General features: G+C 35.1%; 2 protein-coding genes and 1 pseudogene across 2 annotated transcripts in view; 2 read left to right on the top strand and 1 right to left on the bottom strand.

Moving 5' to 3' along the window:
* Positions 1 to 2,292, bottom strand: part of LOC105156927 (superoxide dismutase [Cu-Zn]-like) — a 3,752-nt gene extending 1,460 nt beyond the window's left edge. Inside the window, exons 1-6 of the mRNA XM_020693000.1 lie at positions 2,151 to 2,292; positions 956 to 1,044; positions 761 to 862; positions 546 to 641; positions 114 to 145; positions 2 to 28 (exon numbers count right to left, since the gene is read on the bottom strand). Of these exons, the coding sequence (XP_020548659.1) occupies positions 2 to 28; positions 114 to 145; positions 546 to 641; positions 761 to 862; positions 956 to 1,031 (333 nt within the window). The 5' untranslated portion in view covers positions 1,032 to 1,044; positions 2,151 to 2,292. The remainder of the gene's footprint in view (position 1; positions 29 to 113; positions 146 to 545; positions 642 to 760; positions 863 to 955; positions 1,045 to 2,150) is intronic.
* LOC105157062 lies at positions 6,579 to 7,601 on the top strand (annotated as a pseudogene).
* On the top strand, positions 8,427 to 16,537 carry LOC105156925 (serine/threonine-protein kinase RUNKEL). The gene is made up of 11 exons (XM_011073190.2): positions 8,427 to 8,735; positions 8,840 to 8,929; positions 9,912 to 9,964; positions 10,141 to 10,216; positions 10,957 to 11,018; positions 11,101 to 11,179; positions 11,268 to 11,327; positions 11,499 to 13,163; positions 13,386 to 14,255; positions 15,133 to 16,253; positions 16,366 to 16,537. Exons 1-10 carry the CDS (start codon positions 8,688 to 8,690, stop codon positions 16,237 to 16,239), a joined length of 4,110 nt encoding a protein of 1,369 aa, XP_011071492.1. The 5' UTR covers positions 8,427 to 8,687; the 3' UTR covers positions 16,240 to 16,253; positions 16,366 to 16,537.

Here is a 16,973-nt window from a genome sequence, read left to right as displayed (position 1 = left end):
CTATTGAATTTGGGCCTGAGAGTGGTATCTGCAAGATTCCACAAAGCTTACGATACTTGAGCCAGAAAACCAATCAAAGGTATTTACAGGATATGGTAGTGAAGATAATGTACCAGATTGTCCACAATGGTGAAAGAAGCAGTACCTGAAACATTTAGAAGGCAGAAATGAGGGATATATTGATGTCACAATCTGATTATGTTAAGTACAGTAGCAGGTTGTTACTTCATGCAGCACTCGTAGTCTCAAAATGTCGTCACCACAACCAATCAATAAATGCCCAATGAACAGAATAGAAAAGCTTGAAACCCAAAAATTGTGGCATACATTTCTTTACCAGCTTCCATTAGTATCAGAATTCCATGAAACACATATGTGCTTTAAAACATGTTGCTCCAAATGTAGAAGCAATAACATAAGCTACTACTGGAAGTGAAGGCTAGGAACGACAACTCTTATTTTGATGTGTCAGTTTCAAAAGATAAAGAATTTCACTGTAACGTAGATAGAAAAAAATATAGAGTACAGAAAAAGAGACTAATTACCGTCTTCTCCAACTGTGACATTGCCAAGGTCACCAGCATGGCGAACCTCATCATCAGGAGCACCATGCTCTTTGCCAGCTGGATTGAAGTGAGGTCCTGCAGAGAGAAATTACCAGAAAATGAAATATCACAATTTCAATCGGCCAAAGTAAAGTAAGAAACCTGTATTGATACAACAAGTATTTCAGACATACAACATAATAGACATAAATTACCAGTTGACATGCAGCCATTGGTGGTGTCACCAAGGGCATGGACATGAAAGCCATGGAGACCAGGCTTAAGCCCAGAGAGGTTTCCAGTCACAGTTGTTGGGCCTGAAGAAAGAACGTAACAAACAAGAGTGTAAACATCCATTTAAACTAAAAAAATAGTGAAATAGCATTCAATTTGATGAAAATGAGTAATACCATCTCCTTCCTGGGTGAAGTAGATGGTCCCGCTAACACCTTCACTGCTGCTGAGCACTGCGACAGCCTTCACCATTGTTGTGTGTGATCTACAAAGTTATGATGACGCAACTTAATTAGTCAGATACAAATAATAGATCAAACACAAGTATGCCGCACGAAACACGTCAAGGTTGGGAAACATAAATCTCAATGGTATTAGCTGTCAAACATCACAACCTCCAAATTTCAAATTAATACATGTATGATTACACACACATACACACGCAAATATTGTAAGGCTTCAAATCACGTTGCGGAACACGAGTACTAGACCAGTTAAACCTATTGCATTCATAAGGGCTCTTATTTATAGCGAACATTCTTTCAGACAACACATGCAAAAACATCCATTCTCTTCTTTTTCCCACCACTTCTTTAGCAAACAAAAGCATCGAGGTCCGACATAAACACAACAACACAGGATTCATAACAAAAAAGCAGAGTTCAAATCCAAAGACTTCTCAAATACTGAAAGATTTTAAAACATAAGCAGTAAAATGAAGTCTCAACAAAAATAAAATTAACAGGATGGTATAAAATTAACAGAATACCATTTCAAGAAACAACAGTTCACAAAAATGGACAAGAAAATTAAGGACAATCCCTGAAACTCTCAATCCAAACCACAATTTCCTATAACACCATATACTTCAATCTCTCTCTGACAACTCAAAAAAACATATAAATAAACACAACATGACAAGTGACTAAAAGTGAAACCCATCCACATCTGAATTCAGTCGCACAAATTTGCAAATGACTTCACAAAAAACAAATAAATACATAAACAAACACCGCCAAACACCTCAAGCTAATCCCATCTACGGTTTAACCCACCGATGAATACAACCCCAACAGAGAAAAACCATTCACGAGGGAAATATACCGATTAAAAACTTCAAAAAACAAAACAAGAACAATTCAACGGAACAACACTCCTATAGGACAACAGATCAACAAACAGCTTCGAGATCAAGCAAAGATGAACCCAAGAGTCAAAAACGCTGACCAAGAAAAATGATTCATCCTCATCTAACCACAGATAACGAATCGAATCCAAAAAAATAAAAAGGAAAAACAGAACATATAAATCTGTTAACATCAGCCAATATGTATGAATCTGGGCCGTAGTTGTTTGACGAAAGTTTTTTACCTCAGAGCACCCCTGTTGTAGATAGAGAGTGAGAACGAGAATGAAGAAGATTCTAGTAGCAACAATACATGCAAGAGTGAGGCGAAGGGTGGGTGGGAGTTGGAGTTTTATAGCATTCCTTCTTTGTTTTATTTCTTTGATAATTTATTTTGGTAATAGTGACGAATTCGTGGCCATTGATTATTTTGTCGGGTCTAATCCACCAACTATGTGACTGTCACGCGCTCAGTTGGGTTGTGGAAATAACCGGCAGTGAGATCAAATGTATTGACTATTGGGTTTAGTTCGAGATAATTACAATTTTGCCCTCATATATTATCACTAATTTATTTTCAGTTCATAAATATATTAAAGTTTTATTTTAGTCCTTTAACTTTTAAAATATTAACAGTTTCGATCTTTAGGCCTAATTAATGATCATTTTTTCCTTTCAAATAAAACACATAGTCCATTTTTTCCCTATGCTCATGATCAGGCCCAACATGCTTTCAAAAATAAAATTGAGCCTTAATAAATTTATATCTTTCTTTGATTATTTTGTTTCCGAGTATTCCAAATCCTTAGTATTTTTGAATAGTGTGGTTGGAAAAAGTCTGTAAATCGATAACTTGAAATACCCCGGGAACAAGGCGGTCAAAGCAAAGTATCACTAGAAGAATTATAATATTTAACTATGGTTAATAATAAATAGTCATAGCAAATAGTTATTGACCACAGCCAAACAACGGTTGTTGCCGTGGTTTTTGTGAATGTGGCTAAATCATTTATCATAATAAATGTTTGACCATGACTCTTAGACGTGATAAATAATTTTTTCATTGTGGAAAAATTAGTTTTTTGCATCAACTTTGTTTAGCCGTAGTTAATAGTAGTCATTTACTATGGTTTTTAGCTATAGCCACTAATATTGTAGCCAATTGTAATTTTTTTTCTAGTGTATAAATTTATGGAGGCTTAATTTTATTTTCGAAAGTACGTTGGGCTTGATGGTGAGCATAAGGAAAATATAGTTGGACTATATATTTTATTTGAAAGGACAAAATAGTCATTAATTAGGCATAAGGATCGAAACTATTAATATTTTAAAAGTTTAAGGACTAAAATAGAACTTCCATATGTTTAGGGACTGAAAATGAATTAATAGCAATATATGAGGACCAAAATTATAATTAGCCCGTTTAACTCAATTTATCTCCATGTGATATTGAAAATTAGCAATCATCCCCTTATAAAAAAATTAATAATAATCTATTTGTGTATTTTTTAAAATAAAAAAATTTTACTAGTACCTATATAAGGTAAATTGCTGTTTTTAAAAACACATTGAGGTAAATTGCTATTTTTTTCCATGTATGGTAATTACTCATTTACAATATCACAAGAAGGTTGGGTTGCAATTTATCCATTTACTATTTGTTTGATTATATAATTACCAACGATATCTTACTCTAGTGTTAAAGTTGATGTTCCTTCGAGGCAATGGGTACCGATCGTATCGAATGTATAACGTTTGTCTCACTTTTATATCAAGTGAATTTTATTTTAATTTATTGTTTTATAATTTTTGTTTATACATTGTCCTCTCATGAAATTTGATGTAATTATACATTAAATCCATCTATTAGTAAAATTTTGACAATTTTGCTGATATTAGCAAAAAAATTGAATAAAAATCTTTAGTTATCCCTGAACTATTCTCATACATCTCGCAGGTGAAGATATATATCCCCACATGCACTATCTGTGAGATGTATGAGCGTAGTTTGATTAGAAAATATTTGTTTGACTTGTAATAGGTCAATAATAAATCAATCGATGGCATATATAGATTTTGATCAATTTTTTTTACCAATATCGGCAAATTCGATGAATTTCAACTAACGATTCAATTTATTTGTTAACAGAGACTATGTTAAGAGTACTAGATATATCTTCACTCCAATAAAGGTATCTCGATCATGAAAAAATAAAAAATACCTGACCTACAATAAATGAATAATAAAACAATAGGGGGTTCAATCGATGCTAAATATGAACTTTTATTTTGCGAATATTAGCAAAATTGATTAATTTTAACTAATGGATAGATTTATCTGTTAGACATAAACAAAGTTAGAGCACTAAATGCAATTTGTCAAACCACAAGGGATCTCCGTGTAATGACACAAAAAATCTCAGAGGATAGCCATATAATTGTCATTTTATTTAAATATTAATGTAATAATGTAATTACTATTTATATCTTAAAAACTTGGATTAAATTTTATTAGGACCATTTTTTAATAAAGCTATAATTTATAGCTTTTAATCACATCATAATTATTTTTCATCAATTTCTTTTTACTTCCGTTGTTGCCTTTGAGAATATTATTAATTTTATAGTTTAATTACAAATTTTCATTTCATAATCAATTATAAAAATTTAAATCGAAATGCTGCAATTACTTTTTTTTTAAGATAAATTATTTCAAAATTAATTATAATTGTCGGATCAGACCTTAGATGTTTTTTCACAAATTTATTTTATTTTATTTCATCTTTAATATCATAAATTTATGTAATAGTGTCATTTCATATATTATTATTATGTGAACAATTTAGATATATGCTATAAGTCAGTAAGAAGTCAATCCGGATAAATATAAAATTTCATCAATTTTTTTGCAAGTATCACCAAATTCATTGAATTTTGATTGATAGAGGTATCTATTTGTTAAACAAAAATAAAACTCAAAAGCGTCAGATGTAATTTTTCAAATCACAAGTGATCTACGGTATATTAAACCTCATAAAAGAACGATGTAATTATTCTTTATTAGTATTTGAAATATATATATATATATATATAATGTAATGACCATATTTTACTTGCGATATGTAAAGAGGGGCGTGCAGGTCGTGCGCGTGGACTTGGAGTACTTGTTTCAATTGAGGTCCGGGAATCCGACCCGAAAAACCAGACAGGGTGGTGTGGATGATCCGCAAATTATATTGCGATGTAATTTAGTTGACCCCGTGGATCACGTGACTTCCTTAGGCCGGGTTTGGGTCGCGGCCCATTTCCCTCTCGGTTCTTGTGGTGGGCCTTGAGATTTGGAAATAAATTGTGAAGTATTTAAATGGATGGATTTGATTTTGATTTGATGATTTAAAAAAAAAATTAAATGATTTCTTATTAGAAGAATTTGAAATTCATAAATATTGAATAAAATATAATTCAAATTTATAGATGAATCGCTCGAAACTTTTTGAATTTAAAATTAGGATAAATTATATTTATATTTTCAAATATTTGGTATAATTACGAACACAACATCATTATTTGAGAAATTATAAGTACCCGTTAGATGAAAAATAATTATATAGCATATAAGCAGTGAGGTGGAAAGGACTACTTTATCTTTGCTGGATTTTTTTGCAAGTATGAGAAAATATATATAAAAAGGAAAATTTTGAGGCTAAATAAGGTAAATAATCCCTATGGCATATAATCCATAAAAATATTTTATAAAATTTTAAAAAATATATAAAATTATAATTTATAATCCAAAATGTTGTTTTGGTCCGTTCAACCACAAAAATTGGACCAAGGCTCGTGAGTTCCAATCTTACGCATGTAGGTGTTAGTCTACTTTTATAATAGTATAGGATATGCATGTTGAATCTTTGTTTCACCTGCATTATTGACTAATTTAAAAATATTGTTGTATTGCTTCTCGAATGTTGTAATAGTATCTTGCCCCCTGAACTATTCGCCATATAATATCTACCTCCCTAAATTAAGAAATGTAATACTTACCCCGTTGGTTTGACAAAAGAAATCATCATTCCTTGAACAATTATATTATTTTTAATATATTTTATTATTTTATACATTAAATCACCGTTAAATTATTTTTTTTAATAAATGAAGAATTTACATTAAAATCCGAGTATAAATAATATATATTACACAATAAATATAATAGAACTAGCAACTCATATATACTTCTTAAAAGAAATTTACGAATGTATATATGTTTAACCAAAAGTTAAACATTCTTAGAAAAAAATGAATAAATATATTTTGTCACAACTTTTAAAGAAATTATGTTAAAAAAATTATCATATTTTTTAAAGAAAGTATGTTAAAAAACCAATATTTAATTATTCATTTTTATCTAAAAGAATAAGTAGTTAATAACTTAGTTCTATCACCAAATTAATAAAATCTTTTTATAATTTTTTTTATATATTTATTGTACTCATTTATTAATTAACTTTAAGTCTGTAAAAAAAAAAAAAAAATTCAAACTATTTAACTCACTAATTATATTTAAATTTTGTTATAAATAAAATATACTTTTTCAATTAAGAAATTTTTAATTACTAATAAAGGGCAATATTATCTAAAAATTTAATTTTGGGGGTAAGTGTTGCATTTGTTAGTTTATGGGGTAATCATTATATGACAAATAATTCACGGGGGCAAAGTATATTTCACCCTATTTTTTTTCAACAACTAAACTTCTCGTGTTTTATTTTAAAATACTTAGGCCGTGTTTACTAGGTGGAAATAAGGCAGATATCCGCCTCAATCCCACCTAGTAGCGGGTTTACTTGCGAAATGAGTGGCCCGGTAAAATTAGGCAAGGCCTAGTGTAATTCGGTATTATACCTTGTGCCACAATCCGGCACATGAGCTAAGGATTGCAATCCGACCAGCTATCCCATTGCGTTTGAAAATTCACTTTGCTAATAATACCCCCAAAACCGCAATGGAAATGTCCGGTTTGGCCTTCTACACTTACCAAATTAAATCTGCAGCAAAGAGCAATTTTTTACCCCGAGGAAGAAGCTTGGGTTTCATGGATGAGGCGGCGGCCGGCGACGGAGCCCGGGGGCCTCTAGACGTAAGAGCCCGCTGCATAAAAAAGAGGGCCCTCAAGAACAAAACTCTCTCTGTATCTTTCAACGAAAAAGACCTCAAAGATTTTGTGACTGGTTTTCACAAGAGGAAGAAGAAGAGGTGAAAAGAGACTTTGCAGAAGCAGGAAGAAGCAGAGCGCCGAAAGCGAATTGAGTAGCGGAAGAAGAGGAAAATGGAAAGAGATTTTGTTTTGTTTGGTGGAGCTCTACCTGATTCAGGCACATATGCTGCTGAATCTGATGAGGAGCACGACGGTGATGAGGATGAGGGTGTTGAAGTGTTTGATAAGAGAAAGCAGAGGGCCCTGCAGCTTGGAAGAAGCAACTCAAGAAGGCTCCAAAGAAGAGATCACGAGCAAAGATGCAAAGTAAAAGAGATAAAAGGAAGCAAAAAAAAGAAAAAAAAAAGCACTATCCATGAATCATTATGTCACCACTCTCCAGCTTTTCAAGAGTTCAACTAATGTTAAAACTTGATGAACATCTTCACTATGTTTGTTTTCATTTCCAACTTATTTTCGAGACAAGTCAAAACATATCCAATGTCTGCCATCATTCAAAAACACCTTATTTATGTGTTTTTAATTGTTTTAGCATAAAAACATACATATATATACACACATATATACATAAATATATATAAAAAAGGCATGATTTGACAATGAATAGTAATTTTTGTCTCCCAAAATACAACATTAACATATAATACTTATTTTAAATTATCTCCAAAGACATGATTTGACAATGAATAGTAATTTTTGTCTCCCAAAACACAACATTAAATATATAATACTTATTTTAAATTATCTCAAAAAATAAATCCAAACATACATACTATCTCTAATACACACTTGCTTATCTTTGTTTTTCTCTCTCTATTTCCACAAAACACAACAAAATACTCAAAAAATGAATCCAAACATTATGATTATTTTTACATTGCCATTGAATTAGCTTTCTGTTTTTGCCATAAAAAAAAAAAAAAAAAAAGAGTCCTTGGCTTTTTGTCTATGCTTATCACAAATGCATTGGGAAAATGTCAAACGGAAGAAAACAAAATTGGGCAAAAGAGGGGAAAGACGAATTAGGGCTGAGGGTAGACAAGGTAAAATTTCAAATTCAAGGGTACAAGAAAGTAATTTTACAGTTAAATGATCCTACTTAATCCGGAATTATAAACACATTTCGGCGGATATATTGTGGATTGTGTATGCCCTAGTAAATATATGTGTAGTTTATCCCATTTGGAACAATTCACTTTGTTGTTCCAAATTAATTCCAAATAAATATATCCTATCCCGTCAAGTAAACACGGCCTTAAAAGTTTTACTACTACCTCACTTATCCCTAAAAAGAAACAGAAAAACAAACAGGACATATATTTGAAATTTTTGGGTACTGTTTGGCGACAGCCCACAAAATAACCGTTTGTCATTTCTCCCAAAATTTGAATTTCAATCAATCCTTTCTCCCCGCTCTCTCTCGCTCTCTCTCTCTCTCTCTCTCACACACACACACACACAAAGACTCACACACACACACACACAAACACTCACACACACACACACAAACACTCTCACACACACACGCAGAAAACGTCGATCGACTCAGATTTGGAGAAGCCCAAGCATGAATCACTACCACATTTATGAAGCCATCGGCCGCGGCAAATACTCGGTAATTCTGACTCAGTAATCATTCAATCACCGAGGGAATTCCTATTTTTGTTGGGGCGTGTATTACATTTGGTAAATGTATTTATGTGAAATGCACAATTGCAGACCGTGTACAAAGGAAGAAAGAAGAAGACAATCGAGTATTACGCGATTAAGAGCGTGGATAAATCTCACAGGAGCAAGGTTCTTCAAGAAGTAAGCATTTAACTGACAGTTTGCTCAGTTTTTCATCTAGTTATTCGGTGCTTCGAAGTGTTTCTACTGCATGATTTATGCAGCTGTGCAATAAAGTCATGGATCTTATTAAAGTGGATCTCATTCACACTCGTTAGTTTCCCCAAAATTGAATTCAGTTAGCTAATACTGAAGTTGGGTTACTGCTTAAGTTTCTGATCTTCAGTAAATTAAGCTTGTAGAAGGTTGCTGTTGAACTTTAGCTTCATTAACTTGCTGTTCCTGTAAGAAGTTCAAAATAGATTCTTCGCTGAACTTCTTTTCCCCTTTCTTCCCTTCAGTCCAATAGGTACCCATACTTGGACTTAGGTGCGAATTATACTTTCTATTTGTTTTCCTTATTAGCTGGTAAGTTTGAAGCTATGGTGTTTTCCATACATCTGAAAGTGAGTACCAATATAGGTATTGTTTGGTGCAAGACCTTGATGCTCTCTGTACACGCATCAACAATTGATGTTATGAATATCAGGTCAAAATAGGTTAATGCTAGACTCGCTTATTTCCAACCAGTACAATCAAATAATGTATCCAGCCCTTTCTTCCACCTAAAGAAGTCGTGGATCGTTTCTGTATGGTACACGCAGAGATGCAAATGCAGGCCACACCCAATTTAATTGGGTGCCCATGTCTCAAGTTATTGGAGAAAGCTTTTCATATGGTGCCTAGAGACCTGCTAACCTGTATGTGAAAGGCTCTACTTAAGTCTTCATTTTTCCATGTTTCTGAGCATTGTGCTGCTCGCCATGAAGGCACCTCTGAAAGCTAAGGGTAGAAGGCATGAGAGCAATTTGAACAATGTTTTTCTGCAGATGCTCTAGTTGGGGAGTCCACCGTAAAGATATTTGACATGTTAGAAGAACTCATGCATAAATGTGTATGCTATTTTCTCCCCCTGGACCTGGATTTCTACTTTACATGATCCTATTGTTATTGTTGAATACAGGTGAGAATTCTTCACACTTTGGATCACTCTAATGTGCTAAAATTCTACTCATGGTAAGATTTGATGCTACTTTGAGAAGTAGAGTATTATTCCTTTTGGCAGATCAACTACAAGTTGGGTTTTCAAGATTATGTACCAAATACCTATGGCCTAGCCACTGATGATGCCCTCAGTTTTAAATTGGATTCTTCGTTCTTACTCCCTCTTTTATCGTTAACTGACTTTGCAGGTATGAAACATCAGCTCATTTGTGGTTAGTTTTGGAGTACTGTGTTGGAGGAGATCTAATGACCTTATTGCAACAGGTGATTGATTGTTTAACTAGTCATGTATTACAATTTGTTTTAATGCACAAGATGCAAGAGGATATCCAGTTGAATGATGATGAGCCCCAAATGCATATGTTGTCCTGAATAGTAATGGGAACTGTATTTCTTTCTAAAACATGTAGATTAATTTCTTGTCCTTTTGACTATTCCAATAAATAACAAGAAGGATGTTTTCTTGAAAGTATGAAAGGAAGAAGGTGATATTGAATGCCTGTGAAGCTGCTGTCTAAGATTTTGGTCGAAGCAAGCAGCCTAACATATTCATTTAGCTGATCTTAATGCTTGGCAATAGCACCTTGCAAGCTTGCAATTTCTAAACAAATAGTTTCGTGCAATTGAGTTTTCTGTTACGTGTAAATATATTAGTAGTTAAGTACAGTATGGTGTATTACATGTATTTTCTCTCATGCCACAAGCTGAACCTCAAAGCATGAACTTTGTCTTATATTGGAAACTTTCTCACATCAGCTTGTTTTGCTTGATACTCTGTCTCAGCTCATAATATTCAAACTATTGCTTGAGCAAGTGCTTATTTTTCTTGCCCACTAAATATGATTGTTAATCGATTCACCTTTTGAGTGTGGTGTTGCACGTTATACGTTGGGACTTGGGAGCATTCTCTTCTGTATACTTCTCTTACCAACACTGAGGCCTTCTATTGGAACTTTTGACTAATCTCTCATTGATTTAACAATGATTTAATGGATATATGGCAGGATGGTAAGCTTCCTGAAGAGTCTATACATGATTTGGCTCATGACCTTGTTAGAGCCCTGCAGTAAGATTTGGAGTTTTCCCCGGACTTTCTTGTCAATTATCGCAACTGAATGTTTTTCAATTACTAATGGCCTCATATTCAGGTATTTGCATTCAAAGGGAATTATCTACTGTGACTTAAAACCATCAAACATTCTACTGGATGAAAATGGACATACAAAGGTATTATGTCAACCCTTCTTCACATAGATCATTGCAAGTGTTCAGTAAAATTCTGACCAAGAGATTTCCTTTATATTCTCTGCTGCAGTTATGTGACTTTGGATTAGCGAGGAAACTGAGTGACATATCCATGACACCTTCTTCCCAGGTAGGTTTTCAAGCTTATATTTTCTGCCATCAGGAATTATGAGTAGCTGATTTATAGTTAACTTTAATTTATTTAATGAAATTGTCACTTGGTTTGGTTTTATAGTTTTCTATTAGATTTTTATTTTTTCCGTTGAGTCTTCTATTTATGTTTTCACTTGCATGGGTGTAGCTTCCACAAGCAAAGCGTGGAACTCCGTGTTACATGGCTCCTGAATTATTCCAAGATGGAGGTGTTCATTCATACGCTTCTGATTTCTGGGCTCTTGGTTGTGTACTGTATGAGTGTTATACTGGCAGGCCTCCATTTGTTCAGAAGGAATTCACTCAGTTGGCAAAGTCAATTCTTTTAGATGCACCTCCTGCTCTTCCTGGTAGTCCAACCCGTCCATTTGTAAATCTGATAAATTCTCTTTTGATCAAAGATCCAGCTGAAAGGATACAGTGGCCTGAACTTTGCAATCATGCTTTTTGGAGAACAAAGTTTGTTCCACTGACACTACCTCCTCAGCCTGCGTTTACTAACATGATAGAGCTGTCTTCTGAACCGCGGCTTACAGAGCGCAATGGAGATAGACCTCTTCGAAACAAGACTTTGTCCAACACTTGTGGAAAAGATTTAAGAGTGCCTAGCAAACAAGATGAGAATTTTACTGCGGGAGTGAAAGGAGAAGATACACCAATTAGGGGTGTCTATAACAGCCGTAAACCCCAAACGAAAGCTTCAGGTAGAATACCTGATGGTAAGGACAAAGATGCTTCAAATAATATGGGTGGTGTGAATCTCCTGAGGCTTTCAAGGATTGCAAAATCCAACCTGCAGAGGGAAAATGAGAAAGAGAACTACAGAAGACCATTACCTAATAACACTAAGAATGAGGCAGAAGTCAAAATTGAAAATAATGACATGGAACTTGATTTCAATGAGAGCACAGAAGATGATGGACATGATGAAACTGAAGGGTCTGACATTGCATCCTCTACCGCTGAAGATAACATATCAACTCCAAGCAAGCATGAGGGGAAGCCCGAGGAGATGAACAACATAATAAATCAGTCAGACACATCTAACACAGTTGACACACCTTTATTCAATGAGTCAAAATCACAAGAAAATGAATCATCTTCAGACCACATGGAGGAGAGCATTGCGGCGCCTACACCACCTACTGCTAGTCCTCAGCTCAAGACCCCAAGGACCAGAGATGTTTCTGGGCGTGCCCTTGACTTTGATGCGATAAAATCATCTTCAGATCTCTCAGATGTGCTATGGCATCCATCTGATCTCTCAGTCAGACCAGTAATGCCTAGCAGAAAATTTGATAAAGGATCAGATGCAATTCCTTCCCTTCCATTTCATGCATTTCCACCATCTGATTTTGTGAAATTGCCTAAGGATAAATTGGATATTCTGTATAACAGAATTGTAAGTATCCTGAATGGGAATGTCAATGGGGAGAAGGAAAATGTAATTAGGTATCTTGAGATTTTAGGCACCAATGCTGAGGCTGCCAATGTTTTGACTAATGGGCCAATAATGCTTGTTATTGTCAAAATGTTAAGGCAGTCTAAGGCATTGGCTTTGCGTGTAAAACTGTCATCACTAATAGGCCTGTTGATTCGCCATTCCACTTCCATTGGAGATGATTTGGCAAATTCTGGAATTTTAGGTGCTCTCACCGATGGCCTCAGAGACAGACAAGAAAAAGTGAGAAGGTTTTCTATGGCTGCTATGGGTGAATTGCTCTTTTACATATCAACTCTAAATGATGCTGCAAGGGATAATAATCCCCAGGAATCTCCATCTAAAGACAGCCGACCCTCTTCTAGCTGGCAGGTTAGGTTCTTTCAGTATTGCTATGACTCTTCGAGCATGTTAACCTGGTTTGTTTTGATTTTTTGCCCTGCAATCAATCATCTGAATTTCATCTAATTAACTGATAAGTTCCAAACAGCTGCCTTTATATTTTATTGATACTGTGTTTCAACTTATGTGGTTTATTGGTGTTTTATACTTGAGCCATTGCCCTTTTTTCTTGATTGATTAACCTTTTGTCAGGTTCCAAATTCATTGATCTCTTTGATCTCATCTGTCTTACGGAAAGGAGAGGATGATCTTACTCAGCTTTATGCTTTAAGAACAATAGAGAACATCTCTAGTCACGGAGGATATTGGGCCACACGTTTCACCAGCCAAGATGTAATTAGCAACCTTTGTTATATATTCAGGGCTCCAGGAAAACAAGAGAGCATGAGACTCACTGCTGGATCATGTTTGGTTCGTCTTGTTCGTTTCAGCCCACCCAGCATTCAACAAGTTATTGAGAAGCTTCCTCTCAAGGACATCAATTCTAGTGTTTTCAAGGGCAATCAACGTGAACAACAAATCTGCTTAAACCTTCTAAACATGGCAATGCTAGGAAGCCATTTGCTGACAAATGCTGGGCGACACCTTCTTCCCCTAATGGAAGATAAGAATCTTGTCTCAAATCTCATCTCACTTATTGAACAGGGAAGTGAAGTCCTGAGGGGCAAAGCACTCCTCTTTGTGGCTTTACTTTGTAAAAATGGGAAGAGATGTCTCTCACAGTTTTTCTGCAATGCAAGACTGCTGTCAACTGTGGATAGGCTTGCGAAAGAGAAAGATAAATATGTGCAGCATTGTCTAGAAGCATTTGTGCATTCTGTGGTGTCAGCTTTACCAGGTTTGCTGGAATCTATTACAGGAGATATTCAACAACTTCTGGGGGGCAGGCGTCATGGACAGATTTCAGGTCTCAACAGCCGGAATTCTCCAAAGAACAGTATTCATTTCTTTCCTGTGGTTCTCCACCTTCTAGGGAGTTCTTCATTTAAGCATTCAGTAGTCACCCCACAGGTACTGCAGCTGGTGGCAAATCTACTTAAACTGACAGAATTGCCTTTCCAGGTAAATAACTGAAAACTAAGTGTGTATATTTTATGTTGTCCTTTTCTGCTTATGAACCTAACTGAGTTGTATAGAATATCAATGCTTTTGCCATGTCTATAACTGGTTTATATTGCTTTCTTATTGTTGGATATGTTAATAACTAGCAGAACAATTTATGGAAAGGTCAGACTTCATTTGTCCAAAACCTAAGGTCAATCTTGTTCTACGATAGAATTCCACTGATTATAGGTAGCTTACTCTAATCTGAAGTTCAAGAGAGTAGGATCTAAGTTTTGCCTCCTAGAAGCAATTCCAACTTCATTTTTGCTTGGCATGCTTGTGACCACTAATCTGATGATTTCTTTGATATTGTACTACTTCATAAAGAGCATTAATCGCCTACTAATCTCAGTATATCCTTCCAAAGAATTTAGTTTTATGTTTCTTTTCATTTAATATTTAGCTTAACCTGTAATAGGAAATTAGTAATGCATGTAAAAAGAGGTACTTGTGGCACTACATTTAGCTTTTAAATCCAACAATCATTTTTGAACTGTTCCCTTGCATGGACTACATATAACTACAGTATGCACATCTGTTAAAGTAAATATACAAAAAAAAAAAAATGCTTTATGTATCTGTATGTTGATGCAGCATTCAGATCTTTGATTGTATATTCACTCTCACCTCTGCATTATGTAATATTTCCATAACTCCGGAAACATTTCAGCCTTCTGTAGTCATTATATTTGGATTTTTTTTAACAAGGGCTTGTCCATATCTTACAAGCACAGAATTCTATTGCTGAGACTTTCAGCTTACTAGATTTTGTAACTTGTAATATCCAATCAGGTAATTGATTGCACAATGGTGTCTATTTTGTTACTTATCTCAGGGCAGGGATGACTTTCAGATAACTCTTCTGCGAGTTCTGGAATCAATCTCAGAGGAGTCAACGGCAGTCAGTAATAACCCCATCATTTTCATCCGCCAAGTTCTTCCTGGCCTGACTACTCTATACAAGGGAAACAAAGATGGAGATGCCCGTTTTCTATGCTTGAAGATTTTCTTTGACGTCATGGTCCTTTTCCTGAATGAGGCATTCGAGGATGAACAAAGGCCAGCAGAAGAATTGAAGTCTGTGTCTAATGTTCACTTCCTCCCTCTCTACCCATCTTTGATTGAGGATGAAGACCCCATTCCTATGTATGCCCAGAAATTGCTTGTGATGCTCATTGAGTCCGATTACATAAAGACCTCAGATATTCTTCACATGAAAGCAGTCCCACAGTGCTTTGAATCTCTGCTAGGTGATTTTTCAACTATAAATGTAAGCAATGTAATGCTTTGCCTGGCTCTAGCATCTGCCCCAGAACTTGAAACCAGGATCCTCTCCCAATTAAAAGTAGTGAGGAAGATTGGAAATCTTTTAGAATTTGTTCATGCAAAGGAGATGGAAGATTTCATCGAGCCAACACTTGGTCTTTGTAGGGCATTCCTTTTACGCTCTGTAAGCTCTAGAACAGGCTTTGTCCATTCAAAGCAGCCCACACTCTTATATGACGGTCCTAGCGAAAATTCAGCTGACCAGCAACCGTCCATAAAAGATATAATAGACTTTGGGGCCAATGTTGGAGTTTTGCTGGAACTGAGCAAGTCCTGTGAGGTCATTATTGCCGATTTGGCATCTGAATGTTTGGTTTTGCTGTTCAAGGCAGCTCCAAGAGAAGCAACCATGAACTTTCTAATGAACCTCTACAAGGTCCCTGTTTTACTTGAGACGGGCGGCAATGGCACCTCCCACTTGGTGGTAGTGCGAGTTCTGCATGCTCTTGGTTTTTCCTGCCGACAGTATCTGTTACATTCAATGATATTATCAATTTGTACGTCGGACATGGCAAAAATTGAAGCGATTATTTCGGATCTTAGAGGTTCCAACATAAAAAGCGTAGTTGATGCCTCCTCTCGGGTGGCAAAGGAGTTGCAGCGGATACATCGTTAGGTTTTACCTCTGAGGTTTGTATCACTCGCATACACCTAATCGATTATATTTCTGCGTTCTTATCAAATGTGAAAATTTTCCTTTCATTGCTAAGTTGGACTGATGATTTGATTGGCTGTTTCATAGGAACCAAAATAGTTCCTAAAAAAGAGCAGGACAGACAATCCCTGCAGATGCAGAAGCTCACAAGGTGACACAATCTATTCATGTCCCTTTTTCTAATTGTATTACGGTATCTATGTAACATTTTGTATCATAACAATATATGTCGAGTTCAACTCCATTTGTTCTCCCAGCATCCAATTCCCTTTCATGCTTTTCTGATTCTAGCATTTTATTCCCTTCTGGGTAATCTGGAAAATAAGAGTAATCAATCCCTCTCCCCATGAAAGGCATAAAAGAAAAGGAGAGAATCAAACATAAAATTAGACATAAAGAAAAAGGAAAGTAAAAATTAGTAAAGCAATGTCCTAAACTAAAGGGGAAATTCTAGCTTGGACCAGGCTCGACCGAATTTGAATAAATCATATAACCAGTATAATATAATTGTTGCGTGATTGGTGTATAATTTATGAGAAGTGACCAATTACATAACAAGTGTGATACATTTACTCTGTGATTGATTTGATTCGGTCAAACTTGGTTCCCGCAAGAATTTTCCTAATTGAAGTTGGTAGGTTAATTTGGAGGTTAATTACAATGGACTCCTTTAATTTTTGTCATAATTACAAATA

This window comes from Sesamum indicum, linkage group LG3, assembly GCF_000512975.1.
Source record: "Sesamum indicum cultivar Zhongzhi No. 13 linkage group LG3, S_indicum_v1.0, whole genome shotgun sequence".
Lineage (NCBI taxonomy): Eukaryota > Viridiplantae > Streptophyta > Magnoliopsida > Lamiales > Pedaliaceae > Sesamum > Sesamum indicum.
This window is presented reverse-complemented; position numbering and strand designations above follow the sequence as displayed.